The sequence below is a fragment of the Dermacentor silvarum genome, chromosome 5, assembly GCF_013339745.2.
Source record: "Dermacentor silvarum isolate Dsil-2018 chromosome 5, BIME_Dsil_1.4, whole genome shotgun sequence".
Taxonomy (NCBI): domain Eukaryota; kingdom Metazoa; phylum Arthropoda; class Arachnida; order Ixodida; family Ixodidae; genus Dermacentor; species Dermacentor silvarum.
Genome location: NC_051158.1, coordinates 187305916 through 187329640, shown reverse-complemented (window position 1 = coordinate 187329640; position 23725 = coordinate 187305916). Strand labels below are relative to the sequence as shown.

At 47.3% G+C, this 23725-nt stretch overlaps 1 protein-coding gene across 8 annotated transcripts in view; it reads left to right on the top strand.

Moving 5' to 3' along the window:
• Positions 1-22666, top strand: part of LOC119453962 (zinc finger protein OZF-like) — a 221133-nt gene extending 198467 nt beyond the window's left edge. For 3 of the 8 annotated variants that reach the window (XR_007466747.1, XR_007466746.1, XR_007466744.1), the window contains exons 3-4: positions 15075-15284; positions 21630-21945. Coding sequence is in view for 1 of the 8 variants with exons in the window: in XM_049666940.1 (XP_049522897.1) it covers positions 21802-22246 (445 nt within the window). In the remaining 7 variants the exon portion in view is untranslated. Of the gene's footprint in view, positions 1-15074; positions 15285-16154; positions 16595-19150; positions 19284-21629 lie in introns of those variants that run through there. The other 5 variants (XR_005192518.2, XR_007466748.1, XR_007466749.1 and 2 more) reach the window with 5 other exon arrangements.
• The last annotated feature ends 1059 nt before the right edge of the window (positions 22667-23725 follow it).

Below are 23725 nucleotides of genomic sequence, written 5' to 3'. Positions count from 1 at the left end.
TAACTTCATCATCCCATCTGGTTTTCTTCCGACCTCGACTGCGCTTCCCTTCTCTTGGTATCCATTCTGTAACCCTGATGGTCCACCGATTATCCATCCTACGCATTGCATGGCCTGCCCAGCTCCATTTCTTCCTATTATTATGTGTTTTCAAATAAATATTCTGCTCGAAAACATCTCATGAGTATATGTCTGCATAAGGTGACCACTATACGTACATATTGCTTTATGCCAGTCATAATGAATTGTACACTTGCTGCTTAACCTTCAATTCCTTGCTGCATCAGGTTAAGCACTTATGCACAACCTTTTTACACACTGTGAGAACTTAATTCATGACTGAGCACATTTTGTGAAGGTTTTATTTTGTTTGGAAAGCTTACACGCAGCAAGTATTCAATCAGTAAATCAATCATTTTATTCATGTATCAGTGTACATGGAGGAGTGAAAAGAAAAAGCTGCCCATAGGGCAGCTTGACAGGTTCTCACCCCCGAACGTTTCTAAGAGGCACGTTTAATGCTGCACTTTGTCTTTGGTAGTTTTATATATGCAAAACAAAAATGTAAAAGGCATTTCATGCATCCAAGTGCTTTAAGCACACTCTTAAAATTGGCAGAGTGAAAAAAAAAAACAAGAAGCATCAACAAGCAAATGCAAGCATATCAACAAGGTGTACTCGGAGCCTCACATGCATGCTCAATAGTAAGGAGGGCTGTCTTGACCTACGCAGCTGTATTCTGCGACAGTTGTGCCTGTGTTCCGTGTTCTTGCATACTGTCACTAGCACTACAGAAACGACGCCATCGCACCGAACACGGGGATTTCGGTCGAATCGCTCGGCAATACTATCGCTTTCGCGTAACGTACGTAGAACGTGGCACGTTGTATGATTCGAGAGGTTTTGCTCAAACAGCCAAGGCAGCGCGCACTGACAGTGATCGTCCGAAATACGTCCCATGTTGCAACATGAGGCAATTGCAATACATTTTTAAAAGGTGGCGCAGATAGGATGATTGTGCGATGTTTCGAACAAGGATGACGGCGCCAATGCAACACATACGGCTGCAGAACAGAATGTGACAGCCTAGAGTCGCATTTTCACTGTGACGTGGAAACATCTGCAAAAATATGCCATTGTCGTCTGCTGTCACAGGTAGTTGCCAACCTTGAACACTTTGCTCCGCCGAATGGTTGCCAGCTGTCAACAGACCACGTCGTCCAATCGGAGTGCGCGTGCAATTCGCTCGTGCGGATGCAGCGTACGACGACTTTTTTGACACGATCCGCCTTTTGGCCTTCCGCCCCGGTCCGCAAGAGGGCGGAGGCGTGCGGAGCGGAGGGGCGGATTGAGTGTGTATGGGCCCTAAACCAGGCGTTCTGGCGTACGGTCGGCTGTCTGCTTTTTTGTAATATACAGTAATACCCCGTTAACTCTAAGTAGTGTCAACTTGAAAAATTTTGAGATAAGCTGAGTTTCGTGATAGCCGCAATCACAAAAATATAAGCATAACCACCGCGTAAAGCCAACATGACGCCTTTCCAATATGGCGCCGGTAACCGCCGACTTCCTCACAAAAGCTCAGTATACCAGAAGCGGTACTTTACTAGATCATTCTTGTGATATTATGTGTGACCCAGCAACTGACACGTCGGCCGTGTATATGCAACGGCGAACCTGGCACATATAAGCGCAGATGCAGGTTGACACTGTGTTCGAAACCGAGTCACGCTAAAAGTCTCGCGACCGTGCTCGGTTCCCCGGAGTTTTCGACCGAGGATAACCTCTACAGAGCATCGTTCTGACCACTGACAAAGCGTGAAAATGAACTCAAATGAACTAAACTGAATAAGCCATCGCCACGAAATCCTGGCCCTTAAAAAAAAGCACCGCATATCCACGAAGTGAATGATGATGAGTGGGCGAAGCACCTGGGGATCATTTGGGTAACCGTGAATCCCCCGTACATTGCCTTGTGATCAGTGCAGCAGCACGGCGACGCCGGCAAGGGGACCTGGGTCACTGGGCCAAATGGGTGGCGCAACAGACTGCTGTGCATAGGGAGCAGTTCGAAACCAACCGTTGGACCAGTTTGGGTCACTGAGTATGTAGCAGTGTTTACATATGTGCCACTCTTCAATGAACCTCTTTCACGCTGACCTAGATGTAAGATTGGGTGGGTACCATGGTTCAGTGAACCTCTTTGATGCCATTTTGGGTCACTATGCTGCTGGGAATATGCCACTCTACAATGACTAGATCCCATATATTTCTCTGATAAATTTGATATTTCTTGGAGGGGAATCAAACCTGCCTCACAAGGGTTCCTCAAGGACAGCAACCTGATGGTTTATCAGGCGGTGCCACAAATGCACTGGTTATGTGCTGCTTTTCAGTGAATGTCTTTCGCGCCAATGCTTTAGTGGGCAGTGCCATGATTGCAGTGGGTCGTGTCACTCTTCTCAGCAAAAAAGAAATCGGGAGAGAAATTATGTATGATATTGCAAAAGGGATGGCCTTGCCGAAGCTGAGGACCAAAATGTACCGGAGCAAAGATGCGCCACAGGATGAGGCATGTGTTTGTGTTGCGAAGAAAGCCCAGAGATGACTCAGCACATCGTAATGAAATGCCAAGATATTCACCCAGCGAGACCTGTAAGGAGTTGTCACCTTCTAGAAGCATTTGGATTCAAGGAAGGTGGAAGAATTAACTGGTCAGCAGTTAAGATAAGTAAGGGATGATTAGAGTATTAGTGAAAAAAAGCAAGGAATTGGCTGATATAAGATAATGGTACAATGTAGTGAGAGAGGTTTTAAATACAAAAGTTAAGATCGAGGTCAGATGGTGTTAGATGTACAGTCCTCCCACACTTGTGCCAAATTGTGCCAAACGAGATATCCTGTACGATCTTGTTTAAAAAACACAATTGTTTACTGAATTCTGCCAAAATTAGTGACTGCACAATACGTTTTTCGCCGCAGTTGTCTGCAGACGTGCATAGCGTGCATGATTATAAATGGCTTAATAAATTGAGCTTCCCGTTATCTATACGTCACCGACCAATAATTTGGGACTGACAGGGACAGCCTAAAAATCCGAGTAATTTGGAGTCCGAAATATCCAAGTTCGCCAGAAAACAAGTGACTTTATTCCACGAGTGGCTAAAGAAAGGGTGCCGTACTCTCGAATGACCACTTCTAGGCATGTGTTCATTTTCACATCATTAGCTTCCAGGCGCGTAGCCAGGGGGGGGGGGGGGGGCTGATGGGGCTTCAGCCCCCCCCCCCCCCGAAATTTTTTCGTGCTGGCATGCACCGCCGACCAAAACTACCACCGACGCCGGCAATCATGCTGGATTTTGTTTACAATGTCCTTTTTACGCACGAAAAGACATTTCGGCACGAACATTGCAAACTCTGGCTGGAGTTCGTGACAACGCCCTTGCACCTGGAGTCACGTAACGCAAGGAGCCCCATCCGAGCACAAACTTTCAACGGCTTTTCGATAGCGAGCGGGCGCGTTGCGGCATCTCGCAGCGGCCGCGGAATAAACGGAGCGCATGGATTTCAATTACGAAACTTTATGGGTATAAAGTTCTCATAAACTTTTGACGCGAAAGGTGCGCTGACATTTCCAAAGGCATGCTTTAAAAGATTTTCAATTCTAGAAGTTTATGGGGTTAATGTTCTTATAAACTTGGGAACGCTCGTGTCCAAGCCGTTCCATAAATGGAAGCGCGCGCTCGCAATCTCCCACACACACGAAAATACTAAATATCACCGTGAATGTCAGCTAGCAGCTGATAATTTTCTCCAAACATTTTCAGGAAGCGTGCCCAATGGGATTGATCAGCTGGACCAGGGCAGGCAAAGTAAAATATGAGAAAACAGAAGAAAGTGAACGGCCTATTATTGAGATTTTTTTTTGCGGGCGACAAGGTGTGCCTCTCCGTGGCCACAGGGACAGGGGCCCATGGATTTAAGCAATGCCCCTGCTGAAAATACAGGCATTTTCAGAGTGCTTCTTCGTATGCGAGCTGATTGTGGAGATACATATCTGAAGAACCATTTGGAAAGTTGCCCCAGTATTGCCTCGTATTGAAGCCCAGACGCACAAAACCAAATTATAGAAATTTGTGGTGACATTATCAAAGAAAGCTTAGATTCAAAATCAGGCTGCTTCTCCCTACTTCCTGTCAAAACGACGGACATCGCTGGAATCGAACAGCCTACTGTTTCTGCAAGGTACCTAAACAAATATGCCAACGACATCAATGGAGTGTTTTGGGTTTTAGCACCGGAATAGATGCCCATCTCTCACTGCGACAGCAGGTTCTATGTAAATGTGTAAATACTGCTGCAGCTTCTAGTCACCCTTCCAGTGACCACTGCCAGCGCAGAGAGAATATTTTTTAAACAAGAGTTTACTAAAAAAACTACTTGCGCTCTACAATGTCTGTGGAACGCATGGTTAGGCTGGCGCTTCTATACACCCACAGAAACGTCGGAATCGTGTCCGAAGTCATTGACCGCTTCGCTCAACTTTCCCGCCGAGAGAAGTTTGTCCTTTATATAGCGAAGCAGCAAAAATCAATGGAAGTAAAAAGCACTGTTCCTTCAGGTCCATAAGTTCTTAATTATGAAAACATATGACCGTTCATTAGCTTTTAAAACCGCAGAACTTTTCGCCGTTTATTCTAGCAGTTAGCATCATGATCACAATTATCACGCGAATACAAAAATTACGAGGATACCAATAATTTTGACCAACCTTGCTCATTGAAAGCCCGGCCCACGTGGCGTTTGCCAAAAAAAAACACTCGCATATTGGGTAGTTCAACTTACCGCATCATCTGTGGCCTTCGTTTGTCCTTTTCTTTCCATTTCAGCTACCTGCTTTTATTTCTTTTTTGAAACGAAGGAATACCTTCCTTTAATTTTGGGTGCAGAATAATTGTTGGCGTTGTGCAGGCAGTTAAATTACACATTTTCGTACTGATTTATGCATTATTCCTCTATTATTCTACCCACATGACACTGTCGCAACCGCTGCATGGCCCAAGTACATATCACGATTTCTGCGATCATATTTATGTTCTTGCCTAGATCATCTGTCTTTCTGTGCGCAAAGTTTGCTATCTTTGACTAAGCAACATGTTTATTTGTCTTATTTGACGCATTATATACACATGACGTTTGCTTAAATACGTAGATTTATTGGAGACTCATACGTATTCTTAAATATCTTATTGCGAGGTTTTGTGTATACAAGCAGTCAACTTTTGTTTCCAGCGACTCTTTTTTTGCCCTTTAGCGAGTTGTATCTTCGCATTTGTATATTCCATTCTATCCTCGCATTTCTAATATATATTTTGCAGAACTCCCACTTTTTATTTGTACTCACTGTTGCGAGTATTATCTCGGTGTAATTACAATACACGACGAATTACAGCTGCTCCTGCGCAATCGATTGCAACGAGGGATAGCATCATTGAGGTTTCTTCCTGGCCATTGCATATATAGAAAAATGTAAACAAGGTTCTTGATTGACAAAGATTCATCAAAATATTTGTCCTCAACTTATTCATTTCATGGCCTTTACGTTTTTCATATAAGCTGCATGCACTGATTTGCTGGTTTCGAACTGATATTGACCCTTTTCGCGGCGATCCCGTTGGCGCTGCCATATTTCATCACGTGGTGACGCGTTCATTGCTTGCCTCAACTGCCTCCGTTGCCTCCTTGTTTAGAATGGAAGTGTATGACGCCGGCGCGGCTTAGAAAACCTCTGTTTTCGGAGATATCGTAGACGGTGACTACGTGGACGACACGAAGCTTTGATCACCTGCAGCTTCAGAGAACATGTAAAAGCGCTTTCGGAGCTGATTAAGCTATGTCCAAACGCCGCAAGCAGTGTATATGGTGCTTCTTCTAAAAGCGGAGCTAAATATGCATTCCAAGCTTTGCGATTATGAATTCAGTCAGGATTAGTGTGTTTTGCTCTTTGTTCTTTATTCGGCAAATATTTTGAAGCAGTGGCTTGTCAGTTTCTGACTCAGTGAAGTTCCTCGGTGCGGCCACTATCTGATTATTTTCTGCCTAATCACTCGCGGGTGTGCTCAGTTCCGAATCCGATAGATTTGTTCTTGCTGCGCACAAGACTTGAAACGTAGCTGTTTTGTACATTGTAATACCTTTTAGCAAATATATATTACAGCTAGTAACTTGCTTACTCTTGTGAACCATCACGAAACATTCAGCTTCGACCATTGGTGCGCCATAGGTGTAGTCCGTCATTTATTGCGTGTATACAGTGCGCATATATTCAACTGTGCGTCCATTCGCTTATTCTTGATACGTCGACGATAGAGTGGGCGTAAGTTTTCTTGCCATTTGGACAGATGTGTATAGATAACGTGCGTGAAACTTACTATGACAGGAAGCGGCGCTACTCCCTTTTTCATTGTTTAACGAGTGGTACTCACTCTTGCCGACGTTCTGGGGATGAAGCCCTTTCTTTGAAGGTTAGCGATACAAGGCTGGCGGATGAGCAAATTTCTGTATCCTCGAGGAAAGCCGTACATCACGAAGTGCCGGTAACACGTTCGGACAGTTGCAGCAGCGGTCCGCGAACTTCGCCACACCGATTCATTCTATTCCTTAACATGCCAGTCACTATTTTTGCAGCCAACTACTGCACACGTCTTCAATCCACATTATTCAATCTAGCATGATTGTATCACACTGTGTTAGCGAAAACTCAGTCGCATTTCCGACAGCTGATCGCACAGAAGCAAGGTAGAAGCGGTAATGGTTTCGTATTCGTGTGTGGTCGCTGAGGAGAGGTATGGCGCGCCGCCGTGAGCGCCATCTCGTTTATCTAAAACAAACTGCTCCGCGAAAAGGGCCAGTAGTTCTAAAGTTCATGTGATGTTTTCTTTACTTATTAATTAGACAAAAAAAAAACATGGAAGCATTGATATCAGTTATTTCTGCCACAATTTTTGGGGCATACGAATATATTTTTTTAATGAAAACATACATATTTTAATGGACAGTGCATAGCGTTCATTAATTCGTTTGCAGCATCTAATATACAATGAAATTGGCAATGCAGTTATTATTCATGCATTTGATCCCACGACAAATTCTATAAGGAGGAGGCCGCGCTGCAACCTGAGCCCCCCCCCCCCGAACAAAATTTCTGGCTACGCCACTGTTAGCTTCAGGCACATCGGTGTCTATAAGTGATGGCATTCTTGGCAATGTGCCAGGAACGTTATTGTGTGTAGACGTGTCTAGGATCCCTGAAAGGGATAATGCAAAAATAAATCCAATGTTTGTCAACGCGTTGCGGCGTGCACATATGCTTGCCTACCATCTGGTCAGTGCTTACCTCTACCATTGTCATACTGTCGCCACACATAGATGAAGTACAATCAATTCATACTTAAAGCGCAAAAAACAAGGACACAAGAAGGAAGACCAGACAGGATGATCGCAGAAAGTACAATCAGTGCTTGCACCAAATCTTCAGCCCCTGGTAACACAGCAGCACCACGATTTTGTAGTGAGGCCTTTTCCGGTGCCACTCTTCTTTACGCTTTGTCAGTGGTAAGAGCGGCGCTCCACCTGCGTTATCAGTGTTATTAGCTGACCGTTTATGGGGGAGGATAAGGGTGGCATATATAGAATCAAGTAGAATGCATTGCGACAACATGGCGGTCCAGAAGTCGACCATGCTATCTTAGCCAAATGACGACAGCTTTTTTTAGCAATAGTCATTGTCCTCGTCGCTACAGACATCGATGGTGGAGTAGGCACTGATTCAACAAATAGAAGTCGCTGCGTCCGTGTCGCTATTTAACATGTGAATGAACAAACACTGGATGTGCGGAACTAACACCGCGGGACTCACAATTGGCTTGCCAGGGTTCGATTCTCCTACGTTTTGGGTGCAGTCGGTGCTGGTTTAACTAGGCTTCACTAATTTCAGTTGACACAATGCGAGCAATGTATCAAAGCCAAAACTCGCCACTAAAATTAGCGTGCAGTCGTGCAGCCGCAGTCTGAATTATTGAATGGCATGCCTTAAGGTGTCCAAAATTTCGGTTGTACATATACATTAAATTATTGATCCATTGATGGTGCCTCGAAGTAGTCCGAATAATCGAGCTTGTCTGAAATCATCATCAGCCTATATTTATGTCCGCTGCAGGACGAAGGCTCATCAATGTCATCAATGCTCAGAAGAGCATTGATGAGGTTAGCTCTAGCCGTGTTATAAAAATGGCTTAGCTGGCAGCTGTCAATAAAAATTCATATGATGTAAAAGGCAATGTCTGAGCAGCTTCACTCAATTTGAAATAAACTAATTACAGTATACTGTGGGAACTGGTTTGTTATCTCTGTGATCTCCAATTTCCCCTTTCTTGCGCTAGCTGATTCCAACTTGTGCTTGCAAATTTTCTTAATTCATCACCCCACCTAGTTTTCTGCCATCCTGGACTGCGCTTCCCTTCTCTCGGTATTCATTCTGTAACTCAAATGGTCCGCCAGTTATCCTTCCTACGCCTGAAAAGTTGGTGCCCAAATAATTGGTTGGTGCCAGTTGTGAATCACCCAGTTGCTGAGCTTCAGCTGTATGAGGAAAAGCAGACCATTGAAAAGTGCCTGGAGTCGTCGAAATCAGTGTTACCAGGTGCTCATCAAAGCTGGCCTGGCTCAGAAGAGCATTGATGACATTAAGTCTGGCCAAGTGTTTCTGACAGAGGCTAGCTCTTGCTGTGCTGTAAACATGGCTTAGCTGGCAGCTGTCGAAGATGATGATGATAAAAATGTATTGTAGGATGGCTCGAAGGCCTATTATGTGGAACAGGAAGGGGAGAGGGAAGAAGAAATTAGTGCAGTCCTAGAAGCTGCGTGTCCTTAGCAAAACCCAAGAGCGAGTCCAGAATGGCCCTGTTGGAATCCGCCAATCCAGTTGCCGGCCTAATCCACTCCTCGTAGGACGACACTTGCACTGCCCTCAGGTGGTGGTCCCACTGCCTAGCGTAGCACTGGCACTCCCACAACAAATGGGCTGCGGATGATCGCGTGGCCACGCCGCAGTCAGGGCACCCGTGCGGCTCCTGGGGTTCTTCTTCGTCCTCAGAGGCTGTCGAGGGGCCAGGTTCCAGCGACGGAAGGGAGTCAGGAGAAGGGAAAGGAGGGCGTCTCTCCCGGTGTGACTGGTACTGCCGCCACCGCTCCAGCACGTCCGGTGTGAGGACAAAGCCGGAACAGAGCCTATGCAGCAGCACCTGCCCCGACCTGGGAAGACCCACAGGAAGTGGGTTTGGGTCTGGCGGGACACTCGCACAGAGTTCCCTCTTGCGTTGGTTGGCTGCTACTCTCAGAGCTCTGTCTAGGTCATACGGTGGTCCTTTTGTCGTGCTAGTTATGCTGGTACTGAGGGTCTCTGAAGGGTCCCGGGAGATGACGCGGTTGGAAAGAAGGGCGCACGCCGCCTCATGGGCTCTCTCATTTCCCTCGATGCCCTGGTGACTAGGGATCCAATGAAGTGTTGCAGTGACCCCGCAGACCTCCGCACGCCTGAAGGCCTGCTTGACTAGAAGAACTTCTGATGAGGCTGTGTGGCGAGACTTGCAAGCATGCAGCGCATATCGGGAGTCTGTGTATATATTGATGTGTTTTGCATGCATTTTGCTTGAGACCTAGCTTACTGCCCAGCCTATCGCCCGAAGTTCAAGTTCCGTTGGGTCGTCGGCATCAGCAGTTATGAAGGTAGAATGTGTCGCACAAGAACCGACTACGTGGTAGGCGACAGCTCCCTCACCGGTGCGTGGGTCTAAAGCTGCGTCAGTGTACACTTGTTCTTCGCGTGGTGGTGTATCTGTCAGACTCTGCGCGTGACGCGCAGCAAATGCTGCCTGACGGTGCGCATGTTGTGTGCCAATGTTTCGGGGCGTTGGTGTAGTGTCGACGACAGCAATGTCATCCCAAGGTGGAATTTCCAATGGCAGTTGGGGTAAAGTTGATGTGTCCTTTCCCATGTAGGCCAGTAGCGCCCTGCCTTGTCTGGTGTGCTTCAGGCGATCCTCGTGGCCTGCCTTTGATGGTTGGACGGAGGGTAGGCAACTTCGCATATTGATGCAGCTCCTCGACACGTGTGTGCTTCGGGAGTGTTGTGATGATGTGGAGAGGGCAGCTGTCAATAAAAATTCATATGATGTAAAAGGCAATGTCTGAGCAGCTTCACTCAATTTGAAATAAACTAATTACAGTACACTGTGGGAACTGGTTTGTTATTGAAATAAAGGGAGACTCAAATTTATGTCTTCCTTTTCTTTTATTTAAGGAAAGGCAGCATTGTTTTCCAGCAAGCAAATACTTCCAGGAGTAACGCTTGTCAGTTTTAAGTATTCGAAATAACCTAGGGCGTGTCCAGCAGTTGTTATATATTTGCTCCAAAGTGCTCCAAAATTTGTATTTCAGTGCTCCAAACTGCTCTAAAACTAACATTTTACTGCTCCAAAAAATTGCTCCAAATCTCAGTTCATCAGTGGCACCACTGGGTGTAGTAAAACTTGATTAAATCAAACAGGCTATATTGTGACGTCTCGGTTGGAACGACGTTTATTAGGCCCGGGAGCTCGTCAGCAAACCAGCGCAGCACACAGGCGATGATGATGAACACATATACAGGCGAAGAGGAGGATAGGTAGAAGTGTGAGGATGATGATGATAACATACAGATGAGGAAGATGTGCGTAATAAACGCCCACACTAATTTCCCCCCGACGTGAAAGCGGCCATCCTGGCCGGCCGTCAAGGTGTCGAGGCACGCCACGTGAAGGGCTTCATGCGGGAGACGTGGACAACCTCGGTATTGCGGCAACGGCGGTCTGTGGGGGCGTCAAGAGGAGTGACGCGATAGTTGACAGGCGAAGGACTATGTACGGCCCGATAAACCGTGGCTGGAATTTTTCACATAAACCAGGGGTGCGAACAGGAGTCAGGAGCAGGACCTCGTCACCAGGTCGAAAAGATACAACGCGATGGCATTCGTCGTAAATATTTTTCCGGTCTTGTTGTCTGGCCTCTGTGTTCAGGCGAGCAAGCTGGCGACAGTGGTCGAGTCGGGAAATGTACTCTTCGCACGATGATAGAGATGTATTAGCCTTGGAGTTGAAGAATGAAACGTCCAGAAAGAAAGTAGGTGAGCGTCCATAAACGAGGTAAAATGGCGAGTAGCCAGTTGTGCGCTGCACGGCCGTGTTATAGGCGAAAGTGACGAATGGTAAAAGAACATCCCAGTTTTTGTGGTCTGGTTGAATATAAGCGGCGATCATGTCGGCAAGGGTGCGATGAAACCGCTCGGTCAGGCCGTTAGTCTGGGGGTGATAGCTAGAAGCTGTCTTGTGGGCTGTGCCGGAGGCTCAAAGAACTTCGTTTAGCAGTTGGGAAAGGAACGCCTTTCCACGGTCACTGAGCAGTACACGAGGAGCACCATGGCGTAGAATAATGGCTTCAAGAACGAAGTGAGCAACTTCCGAAGCAGAGCCAGTAAGCACAGAAGCTGTCTCAGCGTAGCGCGTCAGATGGTCGACGGCAGTCACTATCCATCGATTGCCAGCAGTAGTGACCGGAAGGGGCCCGTAAAGGTCGATCCCAACAACCTCGAACGGGGCTGCAGGGCACGGAAGCGGCTGTAATTGGCCGACAGGAGCAGATGTTGGGAGCTTGCGACGCTGGCAGGGAGAGCAGGAACCGACGTATCTGGCGACGCTAGCAGAAAGGCCAGGCCAATAGAAACGACTTCGAATGCGGTCATAGGTTTTATGGAACCCAAGGTGGCCAGCTGTCAAATCATTGTGAAAGGCGTTGAGGACACGAAGTCGGAGAGAGCGTGGTAGAACTGGCACCCAACGTTGCCCGTCAGGATGGTAAATACGGCGATACAGCACGCCATCGTCCAGCTTAAAGTGTGCGAGCTGGCGACGGAGGCACGCGTTAGGTGGACGAGAAGCCCCAGAGAGGTGATCAATGAAGCGTTGACAGTACGGGTCAGCCAGCTGACGAGAGGCGAGTGGCTGATCATCGTCGAAAGGCAGTTGGTACATAGAGGCCAGGGAGGAAACCGTAGCAGTGTCGGTCGAACTGGTGACGTGCGAAGCGATTGCAGAGGCGTCGAGCGGGGCCGTAGGAAGCGGGCAGCGAGAAAGAGCGTCGGCGTCTTGGTGTTTCTTCCCAGACTTGTATATGATTTCGAAATCATACTCTTGGAGGCGTAAGTTGGGCGCAGTAGCAACCGACGCGTAAGTTCGTAGCGGCAACGGAGAAGTGACGTGGCTGACAGGCTTGGCAGCAACTTGCGCGTATGTCGGTCGTGCGGTAGTTGGTAATGCGTGAGGGACAGGAGCTTGTGCTGGCACAGTGCAGGTCAAGGACGCCAGTTCTTCCCTGATAACGTCACGCAATGACGCACCGAAAGGTTGGCTGGGATACGTCGAAGGTGAGGTTAACCCCATCGATTGTAACTCTTCGCGTATGAGCGTGCGTATCAGTGTACGTAGGTCATGGTCCCCCGTAGAATGGGCATCGTCAATGTCGGGCTGTAGGCGGACAGACTCGAGCTCATCGAGGCGCTGACAAGTGATTACGACGTCAGCGACGGTAGCCGGATTCTTAGTGGCGAGTGCATTGAAGGCAAGAGTTCCAATGCCTTTGAGAATGTGGCGTACCCTGTCCGACTCCGACATTGAAGAATTCACACGTCGGCAGAGTGCAAGGACGTCCTCGATGTAGGAGGTGTATGACTCGCCCAGGTGTTGTTTGCGAGCATCGAGGCTTTTCTTGGCAAGAGTGGACCGAACAGCCGGTGTGCCGAACACTTCACGAAGCTGGTGCTTGAAGAGAGTCCAGTCGGTCAATTCGGGCTCGTGGTTACAGAACCACGTCTTCGCCACGCCAGACAGATAGAAGGAGACATGGCGTAGTTTATTAACATCATCCCAGTGATTGGCGGAACTGACTCGCTCATAATCGTCCAGCCAGTCTTCGACATCCTCTCCGCGAAGACCGGCGAAGAGATGGGGGTCACGCTGGGCGCTGTTGATGATAAAGGAAGGAGGCACTTGCGATGTCGGAATGGTGGCAATAGGGGCGCCAGGCTGCACGTCCTGCGGCATGCTAGCTGACGGTGGGTGCAAGCGGCGACCTGAACGAAGCTCCAGGAGGCAGACTGGACGGCCAGAGGACGTAGGACCGAAGAGCACACTCCACCACTTGTGACGTCTCGGTTGGAACGACGTTTATTAGGCCCGGGAGCTCGTCAGCGAACCAGCGCAGCACACAGGCGATGATGATGAACACATATACAGGCGAAGAGGAGGATAGGTAGAAGTGTGAGGATGATGATGATAACATACAGATGAGGAAGATGTGCGTAATAAACGCCCACAATATGACTATTTGACTGTGCCCCATTTCAAAGGGAATTCCAATGCATATATCATTATCGAAACGTGACAGAGAAGTACTGCCACAGTACACACCACATGCATAACTCGTTTTGTGTCCTTGATTGATGCTATGTCAAGTGCATTAAGGCTCCCTCACACTAGGCCCCGAGACAATGCAGATTTTGGTCTGCTGACTGTTGGCGACAGCAGTTTATAGGATGGAAAACGCTATGGCCGACGGTCTAAAGGAAGGAAAACGCTGTCGCCAACAGTTGGCAGACCACAATCTGCGTCGTGTCGGGGCCTAGTGTGAGTGAGCCTTTACCATCGTCATAGTCATTGTGAGTTTGGCAAAAGTTTTGACCGTGGACTGCCCACTAACTTTAGTTGGCGGGAAAAAGGTTAGATGCGAACACACGCACGCGCGTAGGTGTGCACACACACACCACAAATTGGATGAAGTTCCCAAAGAGTGCGGTTGCTATAAAAATAAATGTCACAGTTTCGCCCTAAGGGCGAAGCAATGAATGCGATAGCAACACAGCAATGTCATACGAAGTAAGGTGAGCGGCTTTGGTAGCAACAACACGCAGAACTGTTGTGGACGCCATCGGCGTTTTGCCCGCGTTAGCTCAAAATGCGTGCGGCGTTGGTGACTGTTGCTGGAGCCTCTGATATAAATAGGCACTTGGTGCCGCAGCTAAACGTCGCCTCCCTTCCCTCCCCCTCCCCCACGGCCTCTCGCGCGTCCGAAGAAGGCGCGTTTGCTCTACATATATGGTGATTGTAAAGGAGAAAAGAGACGCCTACTTCTGCAGCCCTTAAGCGAGCACGGCGCAGAACGCGCGTTTGTTCTCCGCCGTGCGTTCACTCCCCGTGAAAGACGCGCCCCTCGCGCCCTTTCACTCGCACATACAGCGTTCGGCGCGCGGCGACGATTTCATCTCCAAATGACGTCATACGGAACCTCACGGCGACGGCGACGCCGACGGCGACGGCGACGCCGACGGCAGAAATCTGCTTTTGAGTGTCCATATAATTGCTATCGCAATAAAAATTTGGCAGGCAGTGTAGTGTGCAGAGCAGGTAACCAGTGGTCTATTAGGGCTACTGAGTGGGTACCAATAGACAGGACAATACTTGTGGTGTTTTATGTGATGAATATTTTGGAAAGTGCAGTTACCTGTTGGCACTGAATAAGGTGGTGTGATGAAATAAGAAATTTGCAAGCACATGTTGGTATCAGCTGGCACAAGGCAGGGGCGATTAGAGATTGATGAGAGATGGGTTCGTCCTGTGATGGACATTAATACAAGGTGGGTAGGTTGCTTATGATGGAAATGACCTTGCAATCTTGTAGTTAGTTTGCATTAGACTGCACCAATAGCTCTAAAATGCATGAGATGATGTTCTGCTGTCATACACCTTGTGCTGACAAAGGTTGCCCTGCTTCCAAATATTCGGTGTGGATTGTCCCTTGTAGCTCTTTAGTGCTACTGAACTGACACAATTATTTTGAGTGCCACTGTAATCTGCCCCTGCATCTTTTTTATTGTTTTATTTTCCACTTGTTCTCAATGCAGCAATTGCTCCAATTATTTTCTGCAGGCCTCACAAATGCAATGAGTCTTGGTGAATGCATCACTGTTGCCATAGTGGCGTGCCAGACCCCTTCCAAGGTCATCGGTCAGGTCAAGGTTAGCACGCAGTGCTGCGTGCCTCTAGCTGACAAGTCTGTCGGGTGCTCCCTGAAACCAGAGAGGGTGTCAAGGAGCATGCAGACTGCAGATGCTGAGGATCAGACAAGCTCTACCTCAGGTAGGCAGTTACCAGCACTTCTCTTACTTCAGCTTGCTTGTGTGAGTTTATGGTAAATGGCCAAGGCTGCCTGGTACGACCTGCTCCAGTGTATTATCACTTTCTACTGGTGAGGACAAGTCAGCAGGTGTGCAATTCTTGTCTGCATTCTGATTTAGGCGAAATGCAAAATCCGTGGTTCCCATGTGCTATTGGAATCGGTTTAAGTGAATCTTTCATTGCCGTTTGTGAGAATGCTGTTCCTGCTCAGTGATCATTTGCGAGTAACCACATGAGGCAGTTGCATACATTTGCAATGGGAACCTCCTTCCTCAGCATAAACTTGTTACTCTCGATTATACACATGACATGCACGATGACAAAGGAACGACAACGATAGAACGACCATGATGGCATGAAGATAACAATGACGCTGTGACCATAATGGATGAGAATGACTGTATGATGATGCGATGGTGAGATGGAATGGCGACATTTGCATATTGATACTGGAATCATGAAATTTTCCCATATAATCCAGATGCTTTCGAATGTACTCCGGTTCCCATTGCTGCTAAGCGTTCCGAGGAATGTCGGCATGCTCGCCTGCTGATCAGCTACTACAGACCAATCGTGCCAAAAGCTTCGATGTGATGATGACTTATCTGCTCCCAAGTTCCCGCCTGAATCTCTTGTGTGGCTCTGGATCCCACCTATCACCAAACTTCTTTTGAAATTTGATTGTCCTTCTCTCATCATTGCCCAAACCTTGCCCGTCCAGTACATCGAGCCACAGATGCCCCAAGTGACCATCACTGCCATGGATGTAAACTTGTTCACGTAGACAGGCTCGCGTTCTATTGTAAGCCAATCCTATCGTCGTCCCTGTAGGTTGCCAGGATGGCTCCTTCTTTAGCCAGGGGCCGATTGTAAGGAAGAACAATGGCACACTAGGAAGTCCCGTCACCATTGCATGTCTTGGAGCCAGGAGAAGATTGGCACTCAAGAAAGCACAGTCTCCATCTCGCGTCTCGTGGCCACTTCGCCCATCCAGCTGAGCTCTCAATGCTGCCACTGCGTTTCTGGCTGCCGCTCTACGACTCCAATAACTGTTGCCACAGAATGTATATTCAATAAATGCATTGTAATGCTTATTATTGCACGACACATCTCTGAGTGGTCTCATTTGTTAACTTCAGTTCTGGTACAAAATGCTGTGTATTGCTCCGAGTGCTTTCAAATATAATTTTCTTCATATACAGTCGCACCTCAATATAAGAACAAGGATATAATAAGTTATCGTACTTAACCAAATAAATATAAAACTTGCTTGGTTATTCTTTATTTCAGTGGGCTACATTCTCCTGCTATTATTAAATTGGAATTGATCTGTCACGGTGTTGGTTGTAGCGAAGCACATTTTCTTTGCAGATGCCTCATAATATATACACTGGTAGGAAAAACAATTAATAAAATTGTGACTTTTCGGATGCCTGAATTTTCTTAACTTCACAATTCCTGCGGCACCACCACCTACCCCGAGCACCAATCTATAACGGCAATGACCACAATTTCATATGCTGCAAGGTGTTTCGGCCATCAACTGCATTGTGATATCACAAACTTTGCGGCCACGAAGAAAGGTGTTGCCATCTCCACTGGCACAAAAGCGCAACTTTGGTTGCCAACTCCCCAATGAAGTGGCGCTGGTTAGGCTTGTTGGTTTAAGCAGTGCTGCCGGTGAAGTGACTGGTGGCAAGACATCTTAAAAAGCCTGCTGCCGACATGCTCGCGTTCTTAGACCTGTCGGCACTTAAGTGCGATATCAGATGCAATTTTGCACGAAAGTGTCGCCAGATGCGCGACTTCGCAGTTTGCACGGAAAGGCAAAGCATAGAAAGCAGTAGAAGAGCATTAGACAACGGCGCTGGGAAATTTGATCCCATACCAACTGCTGCAGTGGCAACTGTAACGTGTGACTGATTCTTTTACATTGCGATACTCACTTTATCGGCTTTGTTTTATTACTTCGCTCTCATACCGATTATCAACTGCTGCTTTGGCGACGATTATATGTGATTGTAGTTACTTTTATAATGTGGTGCTCAGCTTTACCGGTTTGATCTCATTTCTGCCACAAGTGCTGGTATTTTAAATATATAGCTCATTTTACTGCATGTTCGATACCCATCCATCTTCATAATTGTTTCTGGGTTGGAATTTGCGTTGATATTGTATGTGCAATAAGTTTCATAATTAATCTTAATATTCATGAGACGCTTCGGTGATGCTTTTAACTCCAGGAGCCGTGTGGCATATTTTGCCATCGGCTCCAAAAACACCAATAGCCAATCCAAACTAGCATTTTTTCTGCTCCGAAAACACTTACAACTGCTCCAAAATGTCATCTTTCCAGCTCTGAAATCTGCTTTAAAAAGTAAAATGTCGCTTCCATCACTAGAGTGATTATCGTGGGCAATTGGCCTTTCGAGAGGTGGCCGCTTCGCTTTTCGACGCGCCGATGCTGCGTGCCAGCGTGCTTTTTTTTCCTTGGGCGTCATCTCAGGTTTTCCGAACCCGTGCGCCGCAGCGTCTGCTTTCTGCGCCGTGTCGTCTGCTAGCCTTCTGTTTTGGCTGCCGTGACTGGATGCACGGAAATCTAAGAATCTCCAGATTTTGGAATATTAGTTCGTAGTACCGAGGGGTTGTTAACATGGCACAGAAACTGAATAACGATCTTTATTCTGAAGTTTGGTATTCTGAAGTTCATAGTACTGAAATATTTTTACATTGAAACTTTAAGAAGTGAGCGGGGGATTTCTGAAAAGTCTGTTAATGTGGGGTTCGTAGTAATGAGATTTTACTGTACTGCACTGTAATGCTTATTAATATGCTACAGATGGTCTGAATTGCCTGCTTTGCTAACTTCAGCTAGGAAATTCTATGTGTTTATTTACGTAATGTTTCTTGACATACATTCAAACCTGGATATAACAAACACGGGTATAACGAATTATAGTATCTAGTAAAGTAAATGTAAAATTTTTTTTGTCAAGCGTTATCTGTGCAGAGCAAAAAAAAATACATTATGGAATTTTATTTGCCAAAACCACAATCTGATCATGAGGCACGCCGTAGCGGGGGACTCCGGAATAATTTTGATCACCTGGAGGGTTCTTTAACGTGCACCTAAATCTAAGTACACGGGTGTTTTCGCATTTCGCCCCTATTGAAATGCGGCTGCCATGGCCTTTGTGCAGAGTATTCTCCTGCTATAATGTGATTGAAAATTAGGGACCGGTCATGGGGGGGTATCAGTTATACCAAAGCAAATATTTGTTTCCACATGCCCCAGAATATATATAATAATAACAGTAACAATTTACAGGGTTTTACATTCTGAAACCATGAACTGATTATCAGGCATGACGTAGTGGGGACTCTACATTAATTTGGACCACCTGGGGTACACAGCACACAGGCGTTTCATTTCACCTCCATTGAAAACAAAACTCATGAGCCATTTGAATTTGGGAAGGTGGATGAACAGTGAAGCTGTATAGATGGTATGTCTAAATGTACAACAGAGAGATACTTAAATGTTTTGAGGTTGTTTATTTTTTCACGCAAGTTAGTATTGCTTTGTGGTCGCTATGGTAGAGGGCCAAAGGTTCGGTGACGACGATGGACAGGTTTTTGGCGAAGGTCAAGTCCAAATATGTGTGCCTTGTGGTCGTTGGCACCTTGGGATCAGTTTCAGTTTATTTTCTTTCGTAAGGTGTAGCAGTGTAGCCCTAACCGTTCGAGCATAAACGAGGGCAGCCAGTTGCCATCTGGCTGCGACAGATCCACGCTGACCAACGATGCGGGCACGTTCCTCTTCTCAGATCCCCGAGTCGCTGCGACAACGATGTTCTGTGGTGCGGGCGCATTCTTCCCGCACAGTCGGGTCGGCAGCACGACGTAGATGCTCGCACGCCGTGTCGCGGCGCGGGCACGTTCATCTTCTTGGGACAGCAGGTGAGCAGTGCGACGCCGACGGTCTCATTCCCGCCGCTGCTCTCTCTGTCGTTTCTTGTAAAATCGTTGTGCTTCGGTCGTACGAACCACTCGAGGCCATCCCATGGTGAAGGCAGACATAGAATAAGACTGCAACTTCATCTGCTTAAACGTATCACATTGCATGCATGTGCTATGAGGGGAAATACGTTCTGAGAAGAGGTTTATTGGCACAGTCCCTCAAGGACGCTTCGAGTTCCAAGAACGGCGAAGCAGCGTGGAGCACCGTCTCCAAAAAACACCAGCGACCAACAGCGCGAGCAGAGCGGGCAGAGCGTTGGCGGTGCCGCTGGACAGAGGCGCATCTTCTTCACAATCGCCTCCGCAGGAAAAGATCCATCCTGGCGACCTAAGATGTTGTGGGCAGAGGGTCATGGTAGGGCTTGAGACGTGCCACGTGGATGAGGTCACTTCCACGCTGGCGCATATCGTCAGATGGAGAAAGTGGCTCGATGAGAAAATTCACCGGGGACGTTCACTCCAAGACTTGCCCTTCGTACTTCGGAACGAGTTTTGAGGAAAGGCCTGGAGTTTGGCAAGGAACAGCCAGCCATACAAGAGACCCTGGGCATACGTGAGACTGGGCAGCGAGTCGGCGCGGCCTTCCTTCTGGCGCTGTTGCTCTTGTGACGTAAAAGTGCGTGCGAGCTGGCGGCACTCTTCGGCTTGTCGGGCAGCTTCGTACACAGGTGGGCACTCGGAAGCGTCAGGACGGTATGGAAGGAGAGTGTCAATGGTATGCAATGGTTCCCGTCCATATAGGAGGAAGAAAGGTGAAAATCCCGTAGTAGCTTGTGTTGCGGTGTTGTATGCGAACGTGACAAAAAGAAGTACGCGGTCCCAGTTCCCATGATCAGATGCCACGTACATCTGATGACGTACATTGCGAGCATATCACCGAGAGTGCAGTTAAACCGTTCCGTGAGCCCGTTAGCTTGCGGATGGTAAGCCGTGCTTGTCCGATGACTAATGTGGCATTCCGAAAGCAGAGCTTCGACGACCTCGGAGAGGAAGGCGCAACCTCTATCACTGAGGAGTTCTTGAGGTGCGCCATGTTGAAGGATGAAGCGATGCAGGACGAAAGAGGCTATATCCCGCGCTGTAGCATTCGGTAGAGCCGCATAGGCGTAGCGTGTCAAATGGTCCACCGCAACTATAATCCACCGATTGCCATCCGGTGTCATGGGAAGCGGGCCGTAGAAGTCAATGCCTACGCGATCGAAGGGTTTGGCAGGGCACGGAAGCGGCTGCAAGGCACCAGATGCACATAAAGGTGGCAATTTGCGACGTGGACAGTCAGGGCAGCACTGAACAAACTTTCGTACAAAAGTGTGCATTACCCACCAGTAGTAGCGGTGGCTGATACGTTCATAAATCTTAAATACTCTGGCGTGGCCACATCATCGTGAAAAGAGGCACAGATTTGGGACCTGAAGCTGCGGGGAATGACTAGTAGTCATCTACGGCCTTCGGGAGCGTAGTTGCGTCGGTGGAGCAGCTGGTCACGAATGGCGAAATTGCTTGGCGTCAGAGGGATCGGGATACAGGGGTGGTCGATGACCTCGAAAGATGTGCAGCTGTTGCATGTGGCGCAACAATTGGCTAGGGGTCTGGTCGCCGAGCTCAGTGCCGTGTAGCAGCTGTTTCAGTTGCTGAGGCTTTTGAGTTGCTGAGTTGTAATTTTGTAATGGCAACATGTAAAGTTTACGATAATAAAGGTTTTTAAAATACAAGGCATAAATGAAAAAAAAAATGCAGCAGTTTAATGCATCAAGTAATAACAAGGCTGCGGATTTATCAATATTAGGGAAAACTCTTAGGAAAATATAATTACGCTAATAAGTTTCTAATTAATTATTTTACACCACATCTTGCAATCTACGAATTATAGCCGCTAAGTTCGCAAGGCGATACCACTTGGAACAAATTCTCAGGACTGAACCAGTTTCGAGATATTAATTTTCAAAGTGTCCGATGAAATGCATGGGTGTTCCAGTTAACTTTCTGCTTAAATGCATAAAACATTGTTTTCCTCAAAAAGTTAACTGGAACACTTTTTTCTCACTTTGTAATTTTTCACCATTCAAAAAAAATATTTCATGGTGAAAATACGGGCAGATTTGCAAACTTGGTTAAGTATCCAAATACAGAATTATTGAGCAAATTAATAGGGTCCACCAGCCATGCTTTCTTCTATAACCCTCAAGTCCTATCGAATAAAAAAAGTGAAAGCTCGTCATTAGCTTTAGTATCTATGTTGTTTTTTGCCATTTCATAATAACTTGTACTTTTGTTTTATTTGTGCAGCATCAAGGTCTATTTCTCCATCAACAGCCGAGGGTGACCAGGGAAGGCTCTGGAGCTGTCACCTCTGTGACCATCAAACTAAATATCTGCATGACCTTGAAAAACACACCAGGATTCATACTTGCGAGGGTCCGTTTAAGTGCCATTTGAGCCCTCGGAGCTCCTCACAAAGGTCCATCGTGAAAGCACATCTGCCCACTGACACATGCGAGAAGCCATTTCATTGCTCTTCATGCCCTCAGAGTTTCTCACGAAAAACCACTTTGAATGCACACGTGCGCATCCACACGGGTGAGCGTCCATTCAAATGCAATTTGTGCCCTAAGAGCTTCTCACAAAGGTCCACCCTAGAAGGACACTTGCGCACCCACACATGCGAGAAACCATTTCAGTGCCCTTCGTGTCCTCAGAATTTTTCACAAAAGGGCCATTTGAACATGCATTTGCGCATCCACACGGGTGAGCGTCCATTCAAATGCTATTTCTGCCCTAAGAGCTTCTCACGAAGGTCCACCCGGGAAGCACACCTGCGCACCCACATAGGCAAGAAGCCATTTCAGTGCCCTTCGTGCCCTCAGAGTTTCTCACAAAAGACCAGTTTGAACCTACACCTGTAACCCCGTTATGTACCCCATTACGTACCCCACTTGTAACCCCACTACGTGCTTCTAGGCATCTTCATAATCAACTCAGCCTGACGAGAATATTTGGTAGAACTGAAGCTTTCAATTCCTCAGCGTTACCACAAGCCATAGCACTCTGGAATGATCTTCCCGATAGCCTTGTTTCCATCACGAACCGTGAAACATTCCGCGAGAATTTGCACTCACACTTCTTGTAAAAGTGGTGTTGGGTATTGTATAGAATCTTTATAGCCATTAATAACGTTGCCTTGTTTCTGTTTATGCTTTATGTAATCTTGTTATCTTGTACTTCCTCCCCCATCACTCAATGTTCCGATTGGAACCTGTGGTGTATTTATAAATAAATAAATCCACAGATGCAAAAAGCCATTTTCCTGTCCCTCGTGCCCTAAGACATTTCGGAATAGTGCAGATTTTAACAGGCACCTGCGCATCCACAAAGGTAAGTAGCCATTTCAGTGCCCTTCTTGCCCTCAGAGTTTTTCACACAAAACCATTTTGAACATACACCTGAAAATCCACACAGACAAAAAGCGATTTCACTGTCTCTCATGCCCTAAAGGCCCAACCGCATGCACTCGATATTCAAGCGACGCGACAGGCACACCCTGTCGCGCTGTCGTGTCGCGGCGTGGAGCAACCACATGAACGCGACATCGCGAACAAGAGCAGCGACGGATTTACATTGTTGTGCGTATAAATGTTATCGTGCGCGCGTAAAGAAATCTCAATTTTATCAAATGGTCAATGTTTTATCTAGACTTAGCTAAAATATGCTATCATCCCCAGTGAAAATCCGTCCAATGCATCCCCAGTGGAACTCCGTCCCATGCCGCCAGCGTAAGGTGCCGTGGCGCCATCTGCTGAGTAAAACTTAAAATACTTTCTCGGCTCTCGGTGGCGTCTCAGGCCTAACAGCATCAAAACAAAACATCCGATCTCAATAATAATGACAAGAGAGCGCCGATACTTAGTCTTCAACTAGCGATGAGGTGAAGCAATGACTGATTGTACTATTTATTTCTTGCTGTCACAGCAGAGAGCAAGTTGCAAGAGCGAATTCAGATTGAAGCGGGCAGACTGATTGCTGCCATGTTGTTGTGCAATCGCTGTCCCCGGCGGATGTCGTCGCGCTGACTTCCGGGCGACAAGCGATATTTTCTGGCTGGCCAGAAACCGGCGACACGACCAGCGACAGCGACGGCAAAACCTGTCGCTCGTCGCCGTCGCTGTCGCTCGAAAATCGAGTGCATGCGGTTGGGCCTTAAGACATTCTGGAATAGTGTAGATTTTAAGAGGCACCACATGAATGAGAAGCCACTTCAATGCCCTACGTGCCTTCAGAGTTTCTCGCATAAAAGCCATTTGACCGTACACCTGCGCACCCACACGGGTGAGAACCCATTTCAGCGCCCTTCATGCACTCGGACATTTTCGCAGAAGAGTGCCATG